The sequence below is a fragment of the Bos mutus genome, chromosome 10, assembly GCF_027580195.1.
Source record: "Bos mutus isolate GX-2022 chromosome 10, NWIPB_WYAK_1.1, whole genome shotgun sequence".
Taxonomy (NCBI): domain Eukaryota; kingdom Metazoa; phylum Chordata; class Mammalia; order Artiodactyla; family Bovidae; genus Bos; species Bos mutus.
Window position 1 is genome coordinate 22688296 of NC_091626.1, and position 27179 is coordinate 22715474.

The 27179-nt window shown below is 40.1% G+C and overlaps 1 protein-coding gene across 2 annotated transcripts in view; it reads right to left on the reverse strand.

The window, feature by feature from the left end:
• YLPM1 (YLP motif containing 1) overlaps positions 1 to 25909 on the reverse strand; it is a 66565-nt gene extending 40656 nt beyond the window's left edge. The window contains exons 1-4 of one of the 2 annotated variants that reach the window (XR_011465589.1): positions 24830 to 25909; positions 14028 to 14264; positions 12580 to 12759; positions 10276 to 11267 (exon numbers count right to left, since the gene is read on the reverse strand). Coding sequence is in view for 1 of the 2 variants with exons in the window: in XM_005900981.2 (XP_005901043.2) it covers positions 10276 to 11267; positions 12580 to 12759; positions 14028 to 14264; positions 24830 to 25705 (2285 nt within the window). In the remaining variant the exon portion in view is untranslated. The remainder of the gene's footprint in view (positions 1 to 10275; positions 11268 to 12579; positions 12760 to 14027; positions 14265 to 24829) is intronic. The other variant, XM_005900981.2, reaches the window with a different exon arrangement.
• Positions 25910 to 27179: the final 1270 nt, after the last annotated feature.

The following is a 27179-nucleotide window of genomic DNA, read 5'->3' on the forward strand; positions in this document are numbered from 1 at the left end:
CCAACTGAAATATACTTTCAACACTACATACAAATGGCAACCAATTTTTCAAAGTTCAAGGATGTTACAAAATGTCAAACTATCAAAACCTTTTTGATTTATAAAAGTAAAGAACTTTTCGGTCCTTGGAACAAATATATTAAAAGTTACTCATATTAAACATATGTGCAAAAATAAGCCATCTTCACATCAACACAATGAAATACTATGACCTTTTTGACATATAAAAATGTATTGGAAATAAAGTACAAACAGCACACACCTGCTCAATCACACAAAGCACACAATGCACACTGGCTAGACGAAATGAAAAAGAGACAAATATCTGGGGTTTAAATATTTTGAAAAGTTTTGCTTGTATAGTTAGGTATTTCAGAAACTTCTAAAAGATAAATTTAATCCTGTTTTTTTTTCCTCTTAGCTTCCTTTGTAAGTATCTATGTCATTAAATATTTACTGTAAACATTAAAGAAAATCCTAAAACTAGGCATGAGACCATTAGAACTAGGAACAAAAATTTCAAAATGCGATACAAAAAATATAATCCAAATTGGGTACAAAAACTTAAGAGGGATATAGAAATATAAATACCCTTAAACAAGATAATAATGTCTGATTATCACAATATTTATATAAACACACTCACATCAGCAGATCATGGTAATCACAAGATGCTAAATTCTGGAATCAAATGCCTGCCCTTTTGGTTTTCACGTCAAATGCCATTTTCTAATATGTATAACTAAGATCTTAAAATCAAAATTCCAAAGAGAAGTAATTATTATAAACAGAAACAGCCATGAAAATGGAAGAATTAAGAAAAAGTATGGTATTAATAGCCCCTTGCTAACAGTTACAGAATGGAAGAGGTCATATTTCCAATCCTAAAACTAACAACAAGTGGGTAAAACTGATCTGAAACCTTGATATTATAAAAATGTCAGTTCTTCCTCAATATCATCAATAGAACCTGTACGATGTTCATCAAAATTCCACCAGTTTTTTTTTTTTAAACTGACAAGCTGCTTACATTATAGGGGAAATAGAAAGGACCAAGAATAGTTAAAATAATCTAGATCAGGGGTCAGCAAGCTACGGCTCATGGGTCAAACCCAGTTAACAGTAATTTTAAAAACATTTTATAGGCTAAAGAAAGGAACAAAGAAAAATGTTTGAAAGAGACTAAATGTGGCCCACAAAACCGAAAAACATTTACCACCCGGCCCTTTCCAGAAACAGTTTGGTCACCCCTGATCTAGAAACACAGACCTGGAGGACGCACACTAAGAGATGGCAGGATTCACTCTGAAGCTACAGAAATTGAAACTATACAACACTGGTGGAAGGACAAACAGACCAAAGAAAGAGTCCACAGACAAATCCACACATGTATTCACTTATGATGAAGGAGACACTGCCAAGCAGTAAGAAAAGGATGCTTTTTTTCAGTAGATGGTACTGGAGTCAACTTGACAGCCACATGGAAAACAATGAACTTTATACCCTGTCTCTTACCATACGTTAACCAAAAAAAAAAAAAAAAAAAAAAAACCAATTCTATATGGATTGTTGATTTTAAAATAAAAGGTAAAACAATAAAAGACAAAATACAATAACATGTTTATGACCTTAGAGTAAGCAAAGATTTCTTAAACAGGACATGAAAAAGCACAAATCATAAAGAAAAGATCAGTAAATTAGACTACTAAATTAAAAAACCAAGAATATCTATTAATCAAAAGATATCATTAACTCTTAGGGTTCATTTCAGCTCACTGGATCCAATTTTAGTTTTTAAAATTTTTTTTAAACAGTTGTTTTTAAGGACTGATAGTTCATGACTTTATCTCTTACAGGCCTTCCTAAGAACAGAGAGAAAATTCACCTTTTGAAAAACAGAACTATCTTGCAATTACCATATAGGTTCATTGAATTCTTTCATAAATCTAAGACATATTACGGGATCTTCAGTGACTTTTTTTCTATATAATGAAATATTTTGTGATTTGCTTATCCTAGAATTCATTATTATTCATCATTACTTATCACTTACCCCCAACTACGCTAAAGGTTAGAATATAAAGACAGCAAAGGAACGACAAAACTGTGAAATGAGTTGTCGCCCCTCCTGGATCGCCCAAATATTGCAGTTTGCTTTTAGGCTTCATTGAGCACAATTGAGAACTGAGAAATTTTCATATCCTGACAAAGAAAAGTGTCAGAGAAAGTTGTGTCAAAATTATTAGATGAAGTAAAGATAAATGCAGACAGCTATACTCCAGGTTCTAATAAAAACGTGAAATTAATCATACAAGCGAATCTCTAAAGAGTCCTTGGATGACAATATTCTAGATAAATATTCTCAAACTCGAGAGAGGATGTGAACAATATATTTCTAAGGACAGAAAGGAAATATGGCATTGTCATCCAGCTATTAAACAGAAAGACCTCCTCATGTATCTTTGGCCAAGAACTTAGACCATTTTGCTTTGCTCAAAGAATACATGACACAATTATTTCATCTTCTATAATGTTTCTGTGCCAAAATTTACTTGATGCAATGATTTTTATTCTTTTAAAGTTTTATTAAAACTTCTAGTAAGTTGTTTTCCTTATCCCTTTATTCGTACTTCTGTACGTTATTTATAAAGTTACTTTTAAATTAAAAAAAATAAAAAGGTTCCACTGGACCATCTAGATGGAATAGTGAAGACTAATAGTTTTCTAGTATCCTGAAGGATAAGAATGCAAAAAGTGCTGCTGAGTGAGAAATAGTCAAGACAATTTAGACATAGGATATACAAAGAACTGGTATCTAGTCTATATAAAGAACTCCCACAAGCCAGTAAGAAAAAAAACATAACCCAACAGAAAAACAGGAAAAAGACTTGAACCAGCATTTCACAAAAGAGGAAATCCAACTGAATGATAATCAAATAGAAGTCAATTTCATTCGTCATCAGGGAAATATAAATTAAATCCATATTACAGTATCACTAAACACCCACCAAGATTACTAAAATTTAAAAGTTCATTAATACCAAGTGTTGATGAGGGGATAAAAAAATTGCAGTACAGAAACACTGATGATGAGAGTATAAACTGACACAACCACTTTGGAAAACTGACCATATTTATCAAAGTACAATATTATTCATACTCCTATGACAAAGCAATTCTAATCCTTGGTGTATACATCTAAACAAAATTAAGTACAAACACACATGCACACATACACACGTGCATATCTAAAGGGACATATATAGCACCAAAGAAACAATGCAGTGTTATGCCAAAAACTTAAATGACTATCAAATTAGAATGGATAAACAGACTGTGGTATATTCATACAATAAAATACTGTATAGGAATGAGAATGAACAACACTAATGAATCTCACAATAATAAAATGTCACGTAAAAGATGCCAGACTTAAAAGAGTACACATAGCATGAGTCCATTTACAAAATACAAATTTCAGAAATAGGCAAAAGTAACCTATCACGTAAAAGTTGGTATAGTGGTTACCTTGGGATAAGGAAAAATGGGAAGGGGCATGAGCAAGACTTCTCAGTTCAGTTCAGATGCTCAGTCGTGTCCAACTTTTTGCAATCCCATGGACGCAGCCCGCCAGGCTTCCCTGTCCATCAACAACTCCAGGGAGTTTACTTTAACTTATGTCCATTGAGTCAGAGATGCCATCCAACCATCTCATCCTCTGTCGTCCCCTTCTCCTCCTGCCTTCAATCTTTCCCTGCATCAGGGTCTTTTCAAATGAGTCACTTCACATCATGTGGCCAAACTACTGGAGTTTCAGCTTCAGCATCAGTCCTTCCAATAAATATTCAGGATTGATTTCCTTTAGGATGGACTGGTATGACCTCCTTGCAGTCCAAGGGACTCTCAAGAGTCTTCTCCAACACCACAGTTCAAAAGCATTAATTCTTTGGTGCTCAGCTTTCTTTACAGTCCAACTCTCACATCCATACATGACAACTGGAAAAACCATAGCCTTGACTAGATGGACCTTTGTTGGCAAAGTAATGTCTCTGCTTTTCAATATGCTATCTAGGTTGGTCATAACTTTTCTTCCAAGGAGTAAGCATCTTTTAATTTCATGGCTGAAGTCACCATCTGCAGTGACTTTGGAGCTCCAAAAAATCAAGTCTGTCACTGTTTCCACTGTTTCCCCATCTATCTGCCATGAAGTGATGGGACCGGATGCCATGATCTTAGTTTCTGAATGTTGAGCTTTAAGCCAACTTTTTCACTCTCCTCTTTCATTTTCATTAAGAGGCTCTTTAGTTCTTCTTTGCTTTCTGCCATAAGGGTGGTGTCATCTGCATATCTGAGGTTATTAATATTTCTCCTGGCAATCTTGATTCCAGCTTACGCTTCATCCAGCCCAGCGTTTCTCATGATGTACTCTGCATAGAACTTAAATAAGCAGGGTGGCAATATACAGCCTTGACATACTCCTTTTCCTATTTGGAACCTGTCTGTTGTTCCATGTCCAGTTCTAACTGTTGCTTCCTGACCTGCATACAGGTTTCTCAAGAGGCAGGTCAGGTGGTCTGGTATTCCCATCTCTTTCAGAATTTTCCACAGTTTGTGGTAATCCACACAGTCAAAGGCTTTGGCATAGTCAATAAAGCAGAAATAGATGTTTTTCTGGAACTCTCTTGCTTTTTCAATAGTCCAACAAATGTTGGCAATTTGATCTCTGGTTCCTCTGCCTTTTCTAAAACCAGCTTGAACATCTGGAAGTTCACAGTTCACATACTGTTAAAGCCTGGCTTGGGGAATTTTCAGCTTTACTAGCGTGTGAGATGACTGCAATTGTGCGGTAGTTTGAGCATTCTTTGGCATTGCCTTTCTTTGGGATTGGAATGAAAACTGACCTTTTCCAGTTCTGTGGCCACTGCTGAGTTTACCAAATTTGCTGGCATATTGAGTGCAGCACTTTCACAGCATCATTTGTTAGGATTTGAAATAGCTCACCTGGAATTCCATCATCTCCACTAGCTTTGTTTGTAGTGATGCTTCCTAAGACCCACTTGACTTTGCATTCCAGGATGTCTGGCTCTAGGTGAGTGATCATACCATTGTGATTATCTGGGTTGTGAAGATCTTTTTTGTATAGTTCTGAATATTCTTGCCACCTCTTCTTAATATCTTCTGCTTTTGTTAGGTCCATACCATTTCTGTCTTCTATTGAGCCCATCTTTGCATGAAAAGTTCCCTTCAGTTCAGTTGAGTCACTCAGTCGTGTTCGATTCTTTGCAACCCCATGAATTGCAGCACTCCAGGCCTCCCTGTCCATCACCAACTCCCGGAGTTCACCCAGACTCACGTCATCAAGTCAGTGATGCCATCCAGCCATCTCATCCTCTGTCGTCCCCTTCTCCTCCTGCCCCCAATCCCTCCCAGCATCAGAGTCTTTTCCAATGAGTCAACTCTTTGCATGAGGTGGCCAAAGTACTGGAGTTTCAGCTTTAGCATCAGTCCTTCCAAAGAAATCCCAGGGCTGATCTCCTTCAGAATGGACTGGTTGGATCTCCTTGCAGTCCAAGGGACTCTCAAGAGTCTTCTCCAACACCACAGTTCAAAAGCATCAATTCTTCGGCGCTCTGCTTTCTTCACAGTCCAACTCTCACATCCATACATGACCACTGGAAAAATCATAGCCTTGACTAGATGGACCTTTGTTGGTAAAGTAATGTCTCTGCTTTTGAATATGCTACCTAGGTTGGTCATAACTTTTCTTCCAAGGAGTAAGCATCTTTTAATTTCATGGCTGCAGTCACCATCTGCAGTGATTTTGGAGCCCAGAAAAATAAAGTCTGACACTGTTTCCCCGTCTATTTCCCATGAGGTGATGGGACCAGATGCCATGATCTTTGTCTTCTGAATTTTCTTGAAGAGATCTCTAGTCTTTCCCATTCTATTGTTTTCCTTTATTTCTCTGCACTGATCACTGAGGAAGGCTTTCTTATCTCTCCTTGCTATTCTTTGGAACTTGCATTCAAAGGGGTATAGCTTTCCTTTTCTCCTTTGCTTTTTCTTTTCTCTTCACAGCTATTTGTAAGGCCTCCTCAGACAGCCATTTTGCTTTTGGGCATTTCTTTTTCTTGGGGATGGTCTTGATCCCTGTCTTCTGTACAGTGTCACAGACCTCTATCCATAGTCCTTCAGACACTCTATCAGATCTAATCCCTTGAATCTATTTCTCACTCCACTGTATAATCGTAAGGGATTTGATTTAGGTCATACCTGAATGATCTGGTGGTTTTCCCTACTTTCTTCAATTTCAGTCTGAATTTGGCAATAAGGAGTTCATGGTCTGAGCCACAGTCAGCTCTTGTTTTTGCTGACTGTATACAGCTTCTCCATCTTTGGCTGCAAACAATACAATCAATCTGATTTCGGTATTGACCATCTGGTGATGTCCAGGTGTAGAGTCTTCTCTTGTGTTGTTGGAAGAAGTGTTTGCTATGACCAGTGCATTCTCTTGGCAAAACTCTATTAGCCTTTGCCCTGCTTCATTCTTTACTCCAAGGCAAATTTGCCTGTTACTCCAGGTGTTTCTTGACTTCCTACTTTTGCATTCCAGTCCCCTATAATGAAAAGGACATCTTTTTTGGGTGTTAGTTCTAGAAGGTCTTGTAGATCTTCATAGAACTATTCAACTTCAGCTTCTTCAGCATTACTGGTTGAGGCATAGACTTGGATTACTGTGATACTGAATGATTTGCCTTGGAAATGAACAGAGATCGTTCTGTCGTTTTTGAGACTGCATCAGACACTATTAATTTCTATTTCTTGATTTGAGTAGTGATAACATGGGCCTCGGAGAAGGCAATGGCACCCTACTCCAATACTCTTGCCTGGAAAATCCCATGGACGGAGGAGCCTAGTGGGCTGCCATCTATGGGGTCGCACAGAGCCGGACACGACTGAGCGACTTCACTTTCACTTTTCACTTTCATGCATTGGAGAAGGAAATGGCAACCTGCTCCAGTGTTCTTGCCTGGAGAATCCCAGGGACGGGGGAGCCTGGTGGGCTGCCGTCTATGGGGTCGCACAGAGTCGGACACGACTGAAGCAACTTAGCAGCAGCAGCAACATAGGCCTAGCTATTCATGAAAATTTACTAAGGTATACACTTATGATTGTGTATATCTCTGTATGTTACTCTTCAATAAAAAAGCTTTATTACTGAAACTAAAAGACTCTTGGAAACCAACATCCACTAACATGACAATTTACTGGAGCAGGGGTAGTCTTCTACAAGACTTGGTGAGTTCAATGATACATACACACATATACAGTTTCAAAAAGTTGCCTCAGAATCTCAACAATGTGGTATGCTATTTACATATAATGCAGTTATGTTACTTGAGTTCTTGTAAACCTTCAGTTTTTAGAAAGCAGTCTAAATCCAGATTTTTCAGAAAACTGTTAGCAGGATTAAGGTAAAAAATGTGAGCAGCATCTAATTCAGGGACAAAAAATGCCATTCTTATCAAAGCTGCAGGTGGAAAAAAGCTGGGAAAGGGTATCTCATACCTAAAAGCAATGTAACCTCCATTCACCAAGATTTCAGCAGACTGGAATGCAGGCCCAAACCTAACTAGATAAAATATAAAGTCTTAGAAAAAGAAAAAGAAAAAGACCAAAAACTGTACAAGTTCAGGGTGAGAGAGAACAGTAAGATGAAACAGTAAGATGTTTAATAACAGAAAGATGAAATAGTAAGAATAACAGTAAGATGAAAAAGACCTAGGAGGCCAAACTGACGTTACGCTCAACACGAGTCAACACCATGTTGACTGAAGCCACCCACCCCCCCATAAAAAGCAGTATGTTCAGCTATATAAGTACATTCTTTGCGTCAAAGTTAGTAACAGGCCTATGGTCTGCTCCATCTAAGTGTTCATTCTGAAGCAGACTGACAAACCAAAAGCTCTTCAAAGGACCATCAACAATAAAGCAGGAGAAAGCTAGGCACCATGAACATTATAGCAGGAGAAGGCTAGAACCCATGTTAGTGTGAAAAGAACAGAACTTCAGCTTATGTGATGGCAGGGCAGAACGGTTAAGGCCGGTGGACGGAGACAAGAGGATGGTCTTTAAACAATGGTAGGTACACGCTGAAGAACGGGATAATTCATTATGTACTGCACCACACAGGCAGATCTAGAATCAACGTGCAGAAGTCAAGGTAACATATTGATACTCAATGTAACAAATAAAGTTTCTAGAAAACTGTATAGGGCAGTGCTGCTTACTGCAGTGGCAACGCTGAACATCATCAACTGCTTGTCACAGGAAGAGCAAAGGACTTAAGAGTGGATCAGAAAGCCTTGGATTCTAACCCCACCTCAACCATTTATTTGCTATGACATCCAGGGCAATTTATCTGTAACCTCTCCGAATCTCAGCTCCCTTTACCCATTTACTTCATAAGATGATGGAGAAGAACAAATTAGGTAACGTGTGCAAGACCCAGGATGACAAACTAAAACGCAACACCAAGGTGAGTTGCTAAAGAGGGAAAACTGCACTGTTTAATTGCTAAGATACTCCTAGTGCTGAAATTATTAACTGTACCTTAAGGCAAGAAAAAACTTGAAATAGGTCCTAAATTTACAAAATTAAGATTTTGGTAGGCAGAAGAGAGAAAACATTATTATGCCAGAAAGAAAGGGAGCAGGAAACCTATGCTGTATAGGAACAACATAGGTTACAAGAATGTCACACAGCAAGTCAGTTACCAGATCTAAAAGGTAATGCTCTCAATCCAGGAGTTAAACAGGAATTCAAATCAAGATGAAACACGTGCCAAATAAGCCAAGACTACAAATGCACTTCTAATCACTGACAGGATGAACATCATTGAATCACAGCATTAAACACCGTGCTTAACTAGCACTCTTGCTCTTGGGACCCTCTAATCTCAGCCCCCACTGTTGCATGCAGGTTCACCTCCCCCACTTTATGATCCTGAGCAAGATACCCAATCCTCTCCACCCCTAGTTTATAAAGCGTAAATGTAGGGATAAACCTGTCAAGTTCACAATCTATCAAGAAGACTCCATGGGATAATATATGTAACGCTTCTGAGAAGACTTCTGGTACTCAGAGGAATTCATGTCAATTGCCTCTAACTAGCTTTCATTTTTGTATGGAGTTTTGTTTTCTGAATATAAACTTGGGGAATAAATAAAAGACATATTTTGTTTTCAAATATTTAATTTAGGTAATGTAGATCCATCAACAGAGATGGGAAAACTAATCAATACTGATAAGTGAAAAATCAAGTTATGAAATATTACTTAGTATGACTCAATTTTTTATAACATATGTTTTAAAAATTATCTCCAGATGGTAGAATTAGGTGACATTTACTTTTTTCAATACTTTCCTATTCTGTCTACATTTTGTGTAAGGAGTATATATTTCCAGTACAATTTCCAACTGGAAAAAATTCTGATTGAAAATGTTTTTCTATAAGAAAATTATCATTTAGGCCAACTTTAGGGAAAAATATTTCTACAAATTCGGAAAAATAAATTTAAGCCCTTTTAAAAGGTAAAAGAAAAAATTTAGAATCTATTGGTAAATATTTTTTGTGCTTTTCTAAATAAAAATGTGGTTCAGACAAGAGAAAAATATCTCCTAAAGAGAGGAAAATATAAAGGATAAAAGTTCCATGGGAGCAGGAATTTTATCTGTTATGTTATATTCACTGCTAGAAGCACAGAGCAGAAACTTAATAAATATTTGCTGAACAAATGGATAAAAGTCCTGTTTACCCTTAAATTTCACTGCCTATTTCACTAGATACTTATACATTTTTATCTCTAACAGCTAGCGTATCATCTCACAAAAAGAAGTTACCAATCCAGTTATTTGTCAAATCAACAAAGAGTAAAAAAGATCAATAAATAAATAATGATTTTGAAGCTGAAAGTCAAAGTCACTAAGAAATTGGTAAGCATTATTTTAAAACCACTACATTCATCTTGGAATAAAATCTCTACATGTAAGATAAAAGCAGTGACATCAAGGAAAGGGGGTATGTTGCCATTTCTAGATTTCATTACGCCATGTCTAATGAGTGAATAATACTAACATTATGCATTGTAAATCAAGAATATATATAAAAGTATAAAAAGAATGTAAACGCCTACTCAACCTACAGCAGCAAAACAGCCACCATCCACCCCCCACTCCTTCCCACCCCCTCCCCAAATAAAAAGGCAGACCTACCTTGGGCCTCTTGGACCTTCCAAGTAACTGCTTCTAGGAGGATCTGGAAGCAGTCCACCTGACCTCCCTGGCATATCCTTGACTGTGGCGAGTGGCTGAGATGGAGCAGCTGAGGACTCCCCAAGTCCTTGCTCAGATGAGAACGAACTGTACGGCAGAGCAGACTTGCTCAGAGGAGCTTTGGAATTCACTTGGTCTGATGGGCCAAGGGCTGACTGCAGTGGAGGGTGGTAAACCGAGGGTGGGGCTGAACCAAAAGACACAGGGGTGGGCAGCAGCGCTGGTCGAGGTTTCTCGGGAACTTGTGAGTTCTGGGAGCTGGAGGCGGGTGGAACTGGGGCCGCTGTCAAGGGAGGAGGCATCCCCTGGGGAACTCCGGGGGGAGGGATGCCTGGAGGAGGTGTGGCTGAAGAGAGTGGGGCGAGGGGCATGACAGGGGGTGGTGCGGTCGAAGCCAGAGAAGGTGGTGGAAGCACCGGCGGCGGCCCTGCTGAGGACAGGGACGGTGGGGGGAGGACGGGCGGCGGCCCCGTGGAAGAGAGAGACGGAGGCATCACTGGAGGGGGCACAGAGCTCGGCAGAGACGGTGGCATCACGGGTGGGGGCATGCCAGGTGGTGGGACTGACGGCAGGGCCGGGGGCATCACTGGCGGCGGCAGCGATGGTGGCAATACCGGCGGGGGCATTGTTGGCGGGGGCGGAGGCATCTGAGAATAGGGGACAAACGGGGGCGGCATGGACATGTTCCCCATGTACTGGTTCTTCACGTTCTGAAGTGCGCTGACTTTGTCCTGGAGATAGGTCTGAGTGGCTTTCATGTGTCCCTGCCACGTCTTCCACTGCTTCTCATACTCCTGGAGCTGATCTTTGTGAGGGTAGGAGTGGAGCTGCTCCTCCCACAGCTGAAACTCCCGCTCCCATTCTTGGTAGAGATGTTGGAACTGCTGCTGCTGCATCTCGTAGTGCCGCAGCTGCACATCTACGGACATGGTCTACAAACAGAGGGATGCAAATGACTGTTAAGACATTCACAGAAGGGAAGTAATTTTAAGCTGAAATATCAAGGAGTCAAGGGTGTTTAAAGCCTTAGGAACTCGGACCACAAGACTAAGGAAGGCTAAGGATATGCTTGTTAAATCCCTTCAACAATGATCATTCGCCTTTCTCCTTTTAACTTAATTATGTAAGTTATCACAGAGTCAAAAAAAAAAATATCAACTGGACATCCTTGGTGGTGCAGTGGGTAAGAAATCTGCCTGCCAATGCAGGGGACCCGAGCTTGATCCCTGGTTGGGGAAGATCCCACATGCCCACAACAAAGCCCATGTGCCACAGCTACTGAAACCCATGCGCCTAAAGCCTGTGCTCGGCAACAAGAGAAGCCACCGCAATGAGAAGCCCATGCATTGCAGCTAGAGTAGCCCCCATCCTCTGCAACTAGAGAAAGCCTATGCAGCAACAAAGACCAGGCACAGCCAAAAATAAATCAATTAAAAAAATAAATAAAAGGATATGCTTAAAAAAACCCAACTAATCACTAAAGCAAACACGTATCTCAGCAGTTTTTAATATTACATATGGATCATTTTAATATTATTACTGAAAATGATCTGTTATAGACGTAAGTTTATACCTCAAAGATACAAGACATACAAGGATCTAAGTCACTTCATCTTTTGTGGTGTATTTGCACAGGCTTTCTGGGGTGGTTGCTTTGATCTTGTCAGTAGATTTTTGCTTGTCATACTTTTTAGGCAAAACACAGGTTAACTTGAAGCAACATAGGAAGTTCTGGTTCTTTTCTTTTTTTTTTTTTTTTTGTTGGGGGGGCAGTCTGCACAGCTTGCAGGACCTAGTTACCTGACCAGAATTGAATCTACACTCTCAGCAGTGAAAGCTCAGAGTCCTAACCACTGGACCGCCAGGGAATTCCCTGTGTTTTTTTAAACTGAAATATAGTTAATTAACGATATTGTGTATCAGGTGCACGGTATACACACACACACACACACACACACACACACACACTCTCTTTTTCAAAATCTTTTCCATTATAGGTTACTATGAGCTAGTGAATATAATTTCCTGTGCTCTGCACTAAGTCCTTAGTGTTTACCTATTTTACAGACAGTAGTGTGTTATCTTTTAAAATCCACAGGTGACAAATGTGACAAACAACTACTTGGGCACTCCAGGGGGAACATCTGATACTTTTCCTTCATCACACTTAAATCTCTTTCATGAGAAACAAATCCCTTAAGCATCTGGGACAACTTTCCACATGTCCGTGAGGGAAGCTCTCACCTGGATGTGCGGCGGATGTTGTATAACCTGCTGGTACTGCTGCAGGATCTGCTGGAGCTGAGTGTGCTTCTGCATTATTCCCTGGTACTGGAAGCCAACTCGATGCTGCTGGTGCTGCTGCCAGTGTGCGGCTGCAGCCTGCAACTGCTTCAACCTGGCATCTTCTTCCGGGTCCTCAGACTGAAGGTGAAAGAGGGGGTATGCTTTATTCTAACCATAAACAGTTTTATTCTAAGTCATAAACAAGAAACATGAATATGTAATAACGTATTATGCTATAATAGTATGGTATCAGGAGAAGGCAATGGCAACCCACTGCAGTACTCTTGCCTGGAAAATCCCATGGACAGAGGAGCCTGGTAGGCTGCAGTCCATGGGGTCTTGAAGAGTCAGACACGACTGAGCGACTTCACTTTCACTTTTCACTTTCATGCATTAGAGAAGGAAATGGCAACCCACTCTGGTGTTCTTGCCTGGAGAATCCCAGGGATGGGGGGCCTGGTGGCCTGCAGTCTATGGGGTCGCACAGAGTCGGACACGACTGAAGCAATTTAGCAGCAGCAGCAGTATGGTATCATAAAGTCCAGAATCCCTGCAACTCTGGCTGAGAAAAGCTATTCTATCTTTAGATAAAATACTTAGTTCTGTTAAAATCTTACTGTCTTATCCTGTGATCATGAATACTAACACAAAGGAATTTACAAATCCCACAGTCTTTGCTGTAATAATCACCTCACTGTTCCTCAATAGGATAACCATTTCCCCAGCAGAAAGTAATCCACAGTTAGTGTCCTTTCCACTATATGAGAAACCTCTTTTTCACCGTTAAGTCACTTTTCACCAGCTGACTACAGTGTAATCATTATGTTTCATTAATGTTTCTACATAAGGCTCTTGGGAGAACAATGACCTTTGGACCAATCTGAGGACTTTCCATGTGCCAGCCAGTAGGTTAAGCTTCAAGGATTATCACATTTAATGCTTCAATGGCTCTATAAGAAAGCTACAATTTAAATATGCCCATTTTTTAGATGAGGATATTGAAGCATAGAACAGTGAACTAACTTGCTCAGAGTCACCACCAGTAAGTAGCAGTGCCTGGACTACAGCCCAGGCAGTTTGACAATAAAGCTGAATCTCTTAAATTATTGCCCTGTGCCATCAACATGAAAACATCCACCCTGGCATCCCTTTAGTGCTTAGAGATACTCAATTCAGAAGAGTGTCTAATTCTTCAATTTCACTTAAACCATGAAAAAAATGTTCTTTTCTAAATCCCTTGAGGCGTACATCTGATGATTCCACAAAAGAAATTTTACATGCACTTAAAAATGAAAAAAATATATCCATTTAAAACAAAGGTATATATATACATACACATTTATATATATGAATCAGAAAAAAAGCTGAATAACTTAAAAATACCAAGTAATTAATTTCATGGTTACCTGGGGCTCCTCAGGTGGGAGAGGAGGTGCTGCGTCTTCATTAGTGGGTGGTAATGGAGGCTCCTCAGATGCAGAGGGTTCTGGTACTTGGCTGGTGGCAGGTACAGTAACTTCTTCTTTCACTGGCTCAGCTGCATCCTTTGCTACAATAGGACCCTTTTTGTGTCCTGGCAAATGCACTTTTGTCCTCTGCTGCAAACTAAGCAGGTGCTGTCGATACCAATACTGCTGCTGTTCCTAGAACAGAAACCATTTTTTTTTTAAGAATTTTAGTTGACAATCCTACATATCTGCAATTTGGCTTTGACAGAGAGCTACATCTGTGTCTGTGTTCACGTACTTATACATAATAAAAGGCAAAGCTGAACTGAAAAAGGCAAATAAACAAGATCTTTCCATTTCCCAAATGTATATAATTAAGTTAAACCAGAAGGGGACGACAGAGGATGAGATGGGCATCACCGACTCAATGGACGTGAGTGTGGGTAAACTCCAGGAGTTGGTGATAGACAGGGAGGCCTGGCGTGCTGTGGTTCAGCGGGTCACAGAGAGTCAGACACGACTGAGCGACTGAACTGAAGTTAACTCATACATATTAATTCAATATACTTCTCTGTCATTAAAAAAAAAAACACAAACATGCTTTTGGAGGTGAAAGCAGTCTTTCTCAAAAACGACCAGAGTAAATCCTTCTAGTATTCACAGCTACTTGTTTTTAACTTGCCTTTTAGTTTGTTCAGTTTTATCCATAGTGGTCTCATGATTAATGAATATAACCAAATAGTCCTACCTCCTTTCTTGGTCTTCTCTTTTGCATTGTCCTTCCCTCTTTTAAACCCCTGCTGTATCATTAATCTTTTCATTTTATTTATTTATTTTTGGCTATGCTGGGTCTGTGTTGCTAAGCAGGCTTTTCTCTAGTTGCAGTGCATGGGCCTCTCTCTGTGATGACTTCTCTGGTTGTGGAGCACAGGCCCTGTAGTTGAAGCACACAGGCTCAGTAATTACAGCTCCTGGGCTCTAGAGCACTGTCTCAACAGCTGTGGCACACGGGCTTAGCTGTTCCGTGACATATGGGATCTACCTAGACCAGGGATTGAAGTTGTGTCCCCTACACTGGCAGCCAGATTCTTTACCACTGAGCGACCAGGGAAGCCCTGTTGTCATTAATCTTGCCATACCAAGGGATATATGCATAAATGAAAATACACTGTTTCAGAATGCTTTCTATATATTTTTAAAGTTTCACTCTGTCTTCCAAATATTACCGTAATTTAATTTTCTGTATGCTTATTTTGTGCTTCCACTTTCTAAAAACTACAATAATAAGTTTAATGTGGAAAAAAATTAGAAGATACAGTCTATCTTCATTATTCATGGATTCTGTATTTGTGAATTTGCCTATTTGCTAAAATTTATCTCTAACTCCAAAATCAACACTCAGGGAACTTTCACAGTCACTTGTGGACACTCAGAGATGGGCAAAAAATTTGAGTTACCTGAACTGCATGTTCCCAGCTGAAGCAGAAAATGGCCATGCTTGGCCTTTTTGTTTAGCTCTTATACTGTAAATGAGTGTTCTTTTCAAGGTCTCTTTAAAGCCACATTTTTCATATTCCTGTACTTTTTGTTGAGGATTTTTCTGTTTAAAAAGCACACCCCTTATTGAATAGTTGATTCAATGTTCATGAATCAACAGTATACATTAAACAAGGTGTCTAAACAGAAACACATATGAAACAAAGTTATGTACTGACTGGTTGATGCAATCAACCAAAGTGACCAAAGGCCCACAGACACCTAACCCCAACAAGCACAGTGCTGAACTGTTATCTACTGTCCTAAGTGCAAGAAGACTGTGATGTGCCTTATGGAGAAAATATATTTGCATTGGATAAGCTTCCTTTAGGCATGTATTATAGTGCTGTTGGCTGTTGAGTTCAATGTTCATGAATCAACAGTATCCATTAAACAAGGTGTCTAAACAGAAACACATATGAAACAAAGTTATGTATTTACTGGTTGATACAATCAACCAATGTGACCAAAGGCCCACAGACACCTAACCCCATATTTCCCAACTAGGAGCAAAGGTTCGGATTTCACTAATTCAGTATTATTGAAAACTTAATAAAACATAAAATACCTCATATAAAGAGACTCAACTACAAATAAGTAAACAAACAATAATTAAAATCAACTTTAAAAACTCACCACTCAGAAATAACTATAGGATCTTCATTTTCCCAGTGTTATATAAGTCCCCATGGTTACGAGGTTGTATAAGGGGGAAAAAAAGCCATCATAACACTAAAATATTCACTAATGAACTGCCCTATATACTTCTATAATTAACAACAGCATATATTTCTATTATAATTATAAAGATGCAGGATTTTATGAAAGTCATATTGGAGAACTTCAGAACTCATTAACGACAGGGGAGGATGGAGCAGAAGCATTACCAGTTAACAACCAAAAAGAATTCTTATAACATGAACTGCAAAAGAGGATGACATGAATATCCAACGCTGAAAAACAGTCCCTGGAAAAATGCATGAATCCCTAAAATATTTTTTCAACATAGCCAAAAACAAAATAAATGATGACAGTATAGTGTTGTCATACAATTTTGTCACAAAAATTATAGTACAGAAATCTGATCTAAACTTTGTTCTTTATAAACTCTAAGACTCGGCTATTCTTTACAATTTTTGAGCTTTATTTTTCAAGATTGTGTCCCAAATCAAGGCTTTTTTTTCCTTTTTACAATAAACTTTTGGTTCTGTGTTAAACAGATTCATTTTACTTGAATTCACTGGGATTCATTATCTTTGGATAACCAGAATGTCCTATATTGTTACTATTTTACTGTATATCCTCTCTAATTTTCCACATGCAAACATACCTTATATTCTTTTCTCACTAAACATACTGTTTTGTTATCTGTTTTTTCATTCACAGAGTGTAATTTTCTTCAGAGAGATACGTCTCATGCTTTTCTCATATCCTACCTGGTGCTTAAGCACACTGCTGGAGCACACAGTAGAACATCAGTAAGTGACTGCTGATCAGCTAAAGACTTCTCTTCTAGGCTACTAATTTCTATGACCTGAAACTTGCTGCAATCCATTAGGAAGAATAAATGCCATCTCACTAACTCCATCTTGAAGTCTGGGTCACAACTAGATTTTTTTCTTTTTCATTATCATACACATAATCATCAGCTCCTGGAATGTAATTACTTTTACTATTCAACATCAAAAAAAAAAAAACACTGCCATGACAGTCAACAATAACATGGTATTAAAACATTTTCAACTCTCTTCCATTATTCTATGAAAATACTGAAAAACAGGCTTGTCTTTTAGCTTTAAAAAACTGATAAACTCTTTCAAGTAGAAGTTAAAAGTTTCCCTTTTCAAAGTTGTTTTGAAAGTATTATCAAAAGATACAAAGATGCAAACCATCTTTCATAAAACTAGAAGCCAGTGGCTATAGATAAGAAGATTCTTCAGATCTAGATTCTTTATCAATCTGCACCAACCTTATTTTCATGCTTTCTATCTTTGTCTTAGACCTAGTCTAAGGTTAAGAACCTTGTTAGGAGCTCAAGTACTTGTTGGTTTACGGACAGCATGCACTGCAGTTCTATTTCCATTTAATATGAACCCAATAAACAGAACCCAGTTCTAATTCAATCCTAGGATGAGGTTCTGGCACATCTTTAAAGCTCTACAAATGAATGATGATGAAATCATTCAGAAATGTCCTCAGTGATCTCAGAGAAGGCTGCTTTATCTCTATTTTAGAAACGAATAAAAACGTGCCTGGACTTGATAGAAGCTGAAATAGTAGCCAGTTCTTCTAAGTATCTCATTGTATCAGACAATTCCATTTCATATAGGATGTTAGGTCATTTGTAGAGGACAAACACAGTACATGTCACATTCAAAAAGAGACTGAATGGAGTTAAAAAGTAAGGATGTATTCACCACAAATACCATTACCAAAAAGATGCTAATTAATCCAGCAAATACTTACTGACTACTTGCTACCAGTACAGTAAGGAACTAGGTACTGAGTGATTCTCCAAGTAGGGAAATATAAAGAAGGAGGAACAGAGAGACAGAGAATGAATGAATGAATATATGTGTATATGTATGTGATGCTTTAAAGATTAATTCTGAAAGGTTGCCTTTCCTATCCAGGTTGATTAGGATAAATGCCTGTAACACTAAATATTCAATGCCAACTCCTAAAGCAAGTGGTTTAGGGAAAGGAGATGATAAAATGATGAAATGGATTTCCATTTAAAAAATTTACTTAAAATATATTTATTTTCAGTATTTTTAAAGTTCACAGTCTATTCCAGGAATTAAGGTCACCAGATAATCTTCATCCCATTTTAGGGAAAAAACCAAAAACTCCTTTATTTTCCTCTTCCTCCAGCCCCTGCCTACATTCTCTCTCTCCTTCAGTCAAACTTCTTGAAAGAGTTGTCTATACTCACCATCCCCATTTCCTCACCTTCCATCATTCCTCAAATCAATGCAATATGGCTTCAGTCACTATGAAACTGCTCCTGCCAAGGTTAACAATAATCTACATGTCAGTAAATGCAAAACATAACACACGGTCTTCATCTTGCTTGACCTCTCAGCAGTGACACAGCTGACCACTCTCTCCTAGAAACAGTCTTCCTTGCACTTCTGTGGCACTTCGCTGTCCTGATTTTCCATCTACTTATTTGGCCTCTCTTCCTAGTCATTCCCTTAGATACTGTGGTTCTGCAGGGCTAGGCTCAATGTCCTTTAAACTTAATTCTTACTCTATACACACTCCTCAGGAGACCTCATCCATTTCTGTGCCTTCAAATATCATTTTTATGCTGATGACTCACAAGTCCATCATGTCTCTCAGATCTGGCTTCTAGAATCCAAACCCATACCTTACTTCCAACTGGACATCTCCATTTGGAATCTTTTATCTCAAGGATCTTAAACTCAGTAAATCTAAAACTTAAACTCATCATTTTCCTTTCATCCCCAGACCTGCTGTTCCCTCTCCTGTAGGCTGTTAGTATATGGAACCACCATCCACCCAGTTTCCTATCTCAGAAACCCAGGAAGCATCCCCGATGCCACCCTCTCCACTACTACTCAATCTCCAATTGGATTCTAGCACCTAAATATTTCTCCAGTCTTTCCACTTCTTTTCATCTTCTCCATCACCATCCAAGTCCAAGCCACTGTTAACTCCTGCCTGGATCACTCTCTAGATCACTCTTGCTTTTCTCGACTCCACTCTCCCCAAAGCAGAATGAACATTCAACAGGCCAATCTGGCACAACGGCCTATATAAAACCCTTCAATGGCTTCCTACTACCCTTAAGATGAAGTCTCACCTTAACCTTCAGTCAACCTTACTGAACTTTATTCTTTGAACTCCTATCTGGTCATTTCCTACCCCTTCTTCAGATTTCATTTAAATACTACTTGCAAAGGGAGATCACTTCAATGAGGTTAGCGCTCCCGGCTATATTCAATCATTTGAAAAATATTTATTATTCATCTACTACGTGTTAGATCCTGAGCAAGGTACTGTGACTATAATGGTTCTCCTAGAGGAGAACATAGGCAAAACACTCCCTGACATACATCACAGCAGGATCCTCTATGACCCACCTCCCAGAATATTGGAAATAAAAGCAAAAATAAACAAATGGGACCTAATTAAACTTAAAAGCTTCTGCACATCAAAGGAAACTATTAGCAAGGTGAAAAGACAGCCTTCAGAATGGGAGAAAATAATAGCAAATGAAGCAACCGACAAACAACTAATCTCAAAAATATATAAGCAACTCCTCCAGCTCAACTCCAGAAAAATAAATGACCCAATCAAAAAATGGGCCAAAGATCTAAATAGACATTTCTCCAAAGAAGACATACAGATGGCTAACAAACACATGAAAAGATGCTCAACATCACTCATTATCAGAGAAATGCAAATCAAAACCACTATGAGATACCATTTCACACCAGTCAGAATGGCTGCGATCCAAAAGTCTACAAATAATAAATGCTGGAGAGGGTGTGGAGAAAAGGGAACCCTCTTACACTGTTGGTGGGAATGCAAACTAGTACAGCCACTATGGAGAACAGTGTGGAGATTCCTTAAAAAACTGGAAATAGAACTGCCTTATGATCCAGCAATCCCACTGCTGGGCATACACACTGAGGAAACCAGAAGGGAAAGAGACACGTGTACCCCAATGTTCATCGTAGCACTGTTTATAATAGCCAGGACATGGAAGCAACCTAGATGTCCATCAGCAGATGAATGGATAAGAAAGCTGTGGTACATATACACAATGGAGTATTACTCAGCCATTAAAAAGAATACATTTGAATCAGTTCTAATGAGGTGGATGAAACTGGAGCCTATTATACAGAGTGAAGTAAGCCAGAAGGACAAACACCAATACAGTATACTAACGCATATATATGGAATTTAGAAAGATGGTAACGATAACCCTGTATACGAGACAGCAAAAGAGACACTGATGTATAGAACAGGCTTATGGACTCTGTGGGAGAGGGAGAGGGTGGCAAGATTTGGGAGAATGGCATTGAAACATGTGAAATGTCATGTATGAAACGAGATGCCAGTCCAGGTTCAATGCACGATGCTGGATGCTTGGGACTGGTGCACTGGGACGACCCAGAGGGATGGTATGGGGAGGGAGGAGGGAGGAGGGTTCAGGATGGATTTTCTTTTAAAAATTTAGAAAAAAATATATATATATAATGGTGAACTTAAAAAAGCTCACCTTTTCCTATTCCTATGGCATAGTCTAGTGATATTTTCTGTATTATTTTCCTCAGCGCTTTACACTTCTCTTAATTACTTTTTAAATGTCTTTTCCTCCCATTGGAACAAATCCAATGAGAGCAGGTACCTTGCCTATTTTGATCACCATCTCATCGCTCCAGTACTAAGCGCAGTTCCTGGTACACAGTTGTTAACAAATATTTGAATATTAAATAATGACTAAAAACGCTAATCAAAGTCAACAACTTTACTTAAGTTTTGAGCATAAAAAAATAAACTACAATTCATGAAAAAATAAAAGACCAGTATGCATTTTAGTTAGCCAGTCCTTTAAACTCAGAGAAAAGTTAATTCTTCAAAAATCATATTCCATTAAATCAACAACACTTTACGATGAAAACTAGAAATTAAATGGAAGACTATCAAGCATTTATCCTTTATATGCTAACTGCATTTCCAATCAAATAGCCCTAGTTTATGAGTGATAAAGTTTTTCTTTATGACATGCCTGATGGTAAATGTAGAAGAAATGGCAGAAAAAAATCACCACATTGTGACCTCTAACTAAGAAATGATTTACTCAAAGACCATCAATCGATGAACCACTAAATGAAACATTAGATACGGTATTTATGGGAAGCTTTATAGGGGAGGAATCGGACTGTCACCCCCTGAGCAATCTTGGCACCACTACGGGATAATCGGGTACTGAGTGCCTCCTGATGGGATGCCAAAGAGGTACACCGCGCTCCCTAGGTTACAAAGTCCCCTTGCCAAAAGGTGAACTTAAACCTAAGAGGGTTTCATGGTTAACGTCTAGTTTACGAAACACATGGGAGAGAGGAACAAACCAAACACCACCATCAGGCAACAGACAAATTCACAACGTGGGACGTTCTCTAGGACAACCAACACAGATTTTTCATCAAGATCAATGGCAGGAGCAGAAAAAGAATCAGAGAGACTGACCTAAATCAGGTGTTCTTAAGGGAGAGTGATTTTGCCCCAGGACATTTGGCAAGGTCTAGAACTATTTTTGGTTTTCACAACCAGGTGCTGTTAAGGCATCTAGCAGGGAGAGGCTGCTAAACATCCCGCAACACACAGTACAGCGCTGCAACAAAATTACCCTGCCCAAAATTGCCTCAGCTGAAGCCCGATCTCAACAAGCCCTCAAAACACTATTGAGTCCAGCTGGGAATTTTAACACGGAAAACAAGAAGGAATTATTTTGATTAGTACGATGAGACAATAGGGGAAATGTAAATAGGTCAAGTATTAGATGATACATAGAAACCTGTTAATTTTGTCAGGTGTTATAATGTATGTTTACCTTAGAAGAAAGTCTTTAAAAAAAAAAAGACATCAATTAATTAAGAGTCCAGGAATGAAATGACGTGAGATCTAAGGGTCATGTGAAAATATTTCAGCAAGAACTACAATAAAGGCCTAGGTAAAGCATACATGGCAAAATCTTGATACTTGTTGAATCTGAGTGATGGGTAATGGGGGGGAGGATCATACTATTTTCTCTACTTTTGTGCACATTTAAAATCTTTCACCATAAAAAAAATTTTAATGACATACTCCAAAAACAAAATATGAATCAACTAAGAAGGGTTAATTGTCACGGATTGGCACTGTCATGAAGAAAATGTGTAGTATCTAATAAACCAAAGTATCCTAAGTCTAGAACACGACAACTCTTGTATCTTATTCAACACATCTTTGTGGAAAGCCGCCAGTTTGCAAGGCACTGTCCTAGGTGCTACAGGGGATAAAAAGGTGAACATAGAGAAGAGACTTTTGGACACAGAGGGGGAAGGAGAGGGTGGGACGAATTGAAAGAGTAGCACTTACATTATCATATGTAAAACAGATAGCTAGTGGTGAGTTACCATATTACACAGCAAGCTCAACCCAGTGTTCTGTAACAACCTAGAGGGGTGGGTTGGGGTGCTGGGTGGGAGGGAATTTCAGGAGGGAGGGGACATATGTATCCTTATGGCTGATTCACATTACTGTATGGCAGAAACCAACACAACATTATAAAGCAATTATACTTCAATCAAAAATAAAAATTTAAAAAAAAATGGTGAGACAGTCTCTTTCTGCAAGGGACTTATAATCTGAACAGAACAGAACCAAACCACATGGGTAAGCTGAGGCATGGCTTCATGGACAGCCTGATATCAGAGGGTTGAGGAAGTTGGGACAAATTCTAGACAGAGGTTTAAGAAGAAAAAAAAAAAAAACACCTTAAGAGGCTTAGCACCGGCCTTCTTGTTCTGACCCATTCACACCTCTCAAATCTCATCTTCCACCACTTTCTTTCTGGCTGTCATCAAAGAATTTGAGGCACTGAATAGTCAAAGCACTGAAGATGTTCACCATAGACAAGGGTACAAAAGCAGAAAAGCAGTGTTCACGTTTATATTAAGGACTGGCTTGATTTGCCCCCACCACTACCAAAAAAAGCCCCAATTCATTGGTTTCTCTAAAAGGCCAGAAAAAGTCTAGTAGAGATGAGAATATAAATGTCATATTTTGGCTTGGACTAACTCTGAGAATGTTTGGCAACAACAATAACAAGAAAAAAACCTAGCAATTTCAGAGAGGGGTGGTAAACAGGGAGAAATTCTGTCTATAATAGAGGAATCTGAGCAAATAACATGCTGCTGCTGCTGCTAAGTTGATTCAGTCGTGTCCGACTCTGTGTGACCCCATAGACGGCAGCCCACCAGGCTGCCCTGTTGGTACTAATTTGGTGTAAGCTAACAGAATCTCTCACTCTACTGTTTTACCCCAGCATCTCAGCTGTTTTCTCCTCATGCTTTTCTTAATTTCTAATGCCAAACCACTATAAACCCAAACCATCCTCAAACCCATCTTTTGGAAATCTTTTATATGCAAATCTGAGCTTGTAAATTAAAAGATTCTCTTTTCATTAGAGAAGCTACGTAGATTAGGAATTGCTAAAAGTGTCTATTTTAAGAAATCAAAACAAATGATTTCTTCTCCTTCATCTTCTTTCCTAAGAAATGAATTAATTTATTACTGCTACTCTATCAATCTTTGACATGGAAGCATCACTTCAAACAGAAGTTGAGAAGGGCTCTCTCATGAATGGAGAGATGGCATGAACTTTTTTTTTTTTTTTTTTTTTTTACAGCTTGGCCAAATTCCAAGGCTGTTACTCTGGAGTAAATGGTAACAATAATGCAATGCAGCAAATTGGTCATGTCTTAAAACTACCTTTAAGTGATGTGAGAAAAGGGATGTATGGGGTCAATTCCTGAAATGACCAACAGACTCCCAAAAAGGTCATATATGTAGACTTCCCTAGGTATGGCATATATATATCTATAAACAGGACGTTCCTGATTAGAACAAGATTTCCATCCTTCATTTGCTGAGATTAACTCAGCAAATTGACAGCTATTAGTGGCCCTTAACTTTCTTTTAAAGGAGCTAACTGGTCATAAGATTTATATTCATTTCAAGTGTCAGCCCTTTGAGAAGCTTCTTTTTTTTTTTTTACGCTGCCTCTCAAATACAATTTTAAGTTACAATTGTGGGCGCGGGGGCGGGGGTGGGGGGCGGTGGTGGTGCAGGGGGTGGTAGTGCGGGGGGAGGGGGAAGAAAAGCCCTTTGCAACGGCAACAAAACCTAAAAGGCTGGTTAAAGGAAATCAAAGAATGTATCTGGGAACTAACTCTTGATCCACCCAACTACTCTGGTGTCTAGAAACATCCTCAAACACTGTTCTTCTAATAATCCACGTTTAGCGGATTATAAAGCTGGTGTGTCAGATCCCTGACTTTTGTGAAATCCTTTGGAGTGTAAATTTGCTCGTTATTGTTGGGGGAGGGGGAGGGAATCAGGCCAAGCACTAGGTATAGCCTCCAGGGCCAGCTCATTAGGGCCCTATAGGTAAGAGACTCAGCTCTGGGCAGGAGCTTTCTTACCTGTGGAGTCATCGTAGAGGGGTCTGGCTCAGGGGCAGCTTGCTGCTGTTCAGCGCTCTTGTTCTTGGCCCCACTCTCCAAAGGTTCTTGCTGGACAGTTGTCTTATTCCCAGGAGGGGCGGACGGCGGTGGCGGAGCCAGCAGCTGGGGTTTAGAATGGCCTTGGGAAGGGCGGGAAGGAGATGCCTGAGAAGAGGGCAGATAGGACTGCGAATGGCTCATATAGGACTGCGAGGAGGACGAAGAGGAGGAGTAGGACGGGGTGGGCGCCAGGTAGGACTGGGACGGTGGGGACTGGGAAGGGGACGGCTGGGCGGGGGGCAGGTAGGGCTGAGATGAGGCCGGAGGGTAGTACGAGGGCGGCGGCTGAGGCGGGGGCAGGTAGGACTGAGACGGAGGCATGTAGGACCCGGGCGGCACCGGGGGCGACTCCGGGGGGGAATCCAGCTCCATGGGAACCAAACCAGGAGGCCCGTCTCGTTGGTGGTGGAGCATCTGATGTTTGTACTGCTGCTGCTTCTGATAGCTGAGGGCCGGCCCTGGCGGCGGGGGCATCGGCGGCGGCGGCGGCTGCCAGTCCCCGTAGCCGCCCCCCGGCATCCCCGGTGGGGGCGGCAGCGGGGGCGGCGGGAGGTGATGGGGCTGCAGCACGCACTGCATCTGCTTCTGATGCATCTGCTGCAACTGCTGGAGCTGAGCCAAGTGCTGCTCGCGGAAGCTCATGAAGCCGGAGGAGGAGGGGGCGGCGGGAGTCGTCGAGCTCGAGTACCCGGGCCCCGGCGAGGCCTCAGGAAGCGCCACCGGAGGCGGCGGCGGGACCGGCGGCGGCGGCGGGTAGTGGCTGCTCCCGCCATAGCGGCCCCAATTCGGGTACATATCGGGAGAAGAAGGGCGCGGCGCTCGTCCCGGCGCCGTTACTCGTCGCAACCGACCCTCCAGGAGCTGCGGCGGCGGCGGCGGCGACAGCCGGAACTCGCGGCGCCTACAGGCCCCGGAGCGTGTAAACGGAGCGCGCCAGTGCGCCGGCGCTACCGAGCTGGGCCCGCGACCGGGAAGGTTGGGGGACCGTACGAGCGCGACTACGCCTGCGCAGTGGCCACAGATCGGAGAACAAAGGCGAGATAGAGCGGCCCAGTCCTCAGCGACTCTCGGTTGCCATCTTTCTTCCGGTTAGGATAATGTCGGGGCGAGTAGAAGGTTCCCGTAGAACCATAGAGTCTCATCGCTGAAAACGGTGGTAGAGATCCTATCGCTCTGCGGGTTCATTTTTGAATGGAGAAAAAAAAAAAAAAATAGGTTCCATTCACAATAGCAACGATCGCAACAACAACAATTAAAAAAAAACACCTGTGAAGCAGGTAGGACTAACACTAAAAAGAAATATGTAGAATCTGTGTGAAGGAAACTACAGAACCGTAGCGAATCATATCCGAGTGGAATAAAATTAGACTTGAAATAATGGAGATGTTTACCATGGTTCTGAATGAAAAGAAGAAAAAGTATAAAGATGTCAGTTCTCAAATTAAGTGAATAGGCTTCAGTCAGTTCTAACAAAAAAATCCAATTGGGAACAAATCTGTGATGATGTATTCTGAAGACGGAATGTAAATCTTCACCAATTCCTGCAGGTATTGTAAAAGCGGAGAAAGGAAATTCTTTAGAATAATTCAATGCAGAAAAATTTACGTTGGAGAATATCAGCCAAGGGGAAGAGAGTAAATGCCAGATAACAAGATTGTCCAGAGAGGACTAGATTGGATTTAGAAAATAATCCAGTCTCATGTAAGACTAAACAGGAACTCCTTTGGCTTGAATGAATCACTGAAAAACAAAACTGAATTCTGAAAAACAAAACAAAAAACTATGAGACTGTTAACTGTGTCAACGTGTCAGTTCTGCATCACTCAAAGATTTGACATTGCTTCTATCCTAACAACCCAGATCTTCACCTCTCTTAGGAGGGGAATGTGAGTAGAAAGTGGGGCAACTAAGTATCCTTCAGAAGAGCTTTTCATTCTCAAATAGAAATTTAGTTGTGTGCCTTTTAATTGCCTTTTATTGAAATATAAAGTGCATACCTATAATTGCAAATCATACATACAGCTAAGTGAATTTTCACAAACCAATCACTCTTGTGTTCAGATCAAGAGACAGAACATTACCCAACTCAGAAACCCACTTACTTGTAATTTTAATATTTTCAATTGAAATTCTTGAAAACTATAGAAATAAATGTAATTTCCTATAGAACGGGCTTAAGGAGAAAGATTTTTATGATTAATGAGAAAATAATCTCATTAGATGCAGAAAAAGAATGTGATAAATTTCAGTATCCATTTTTTTTTGGTGG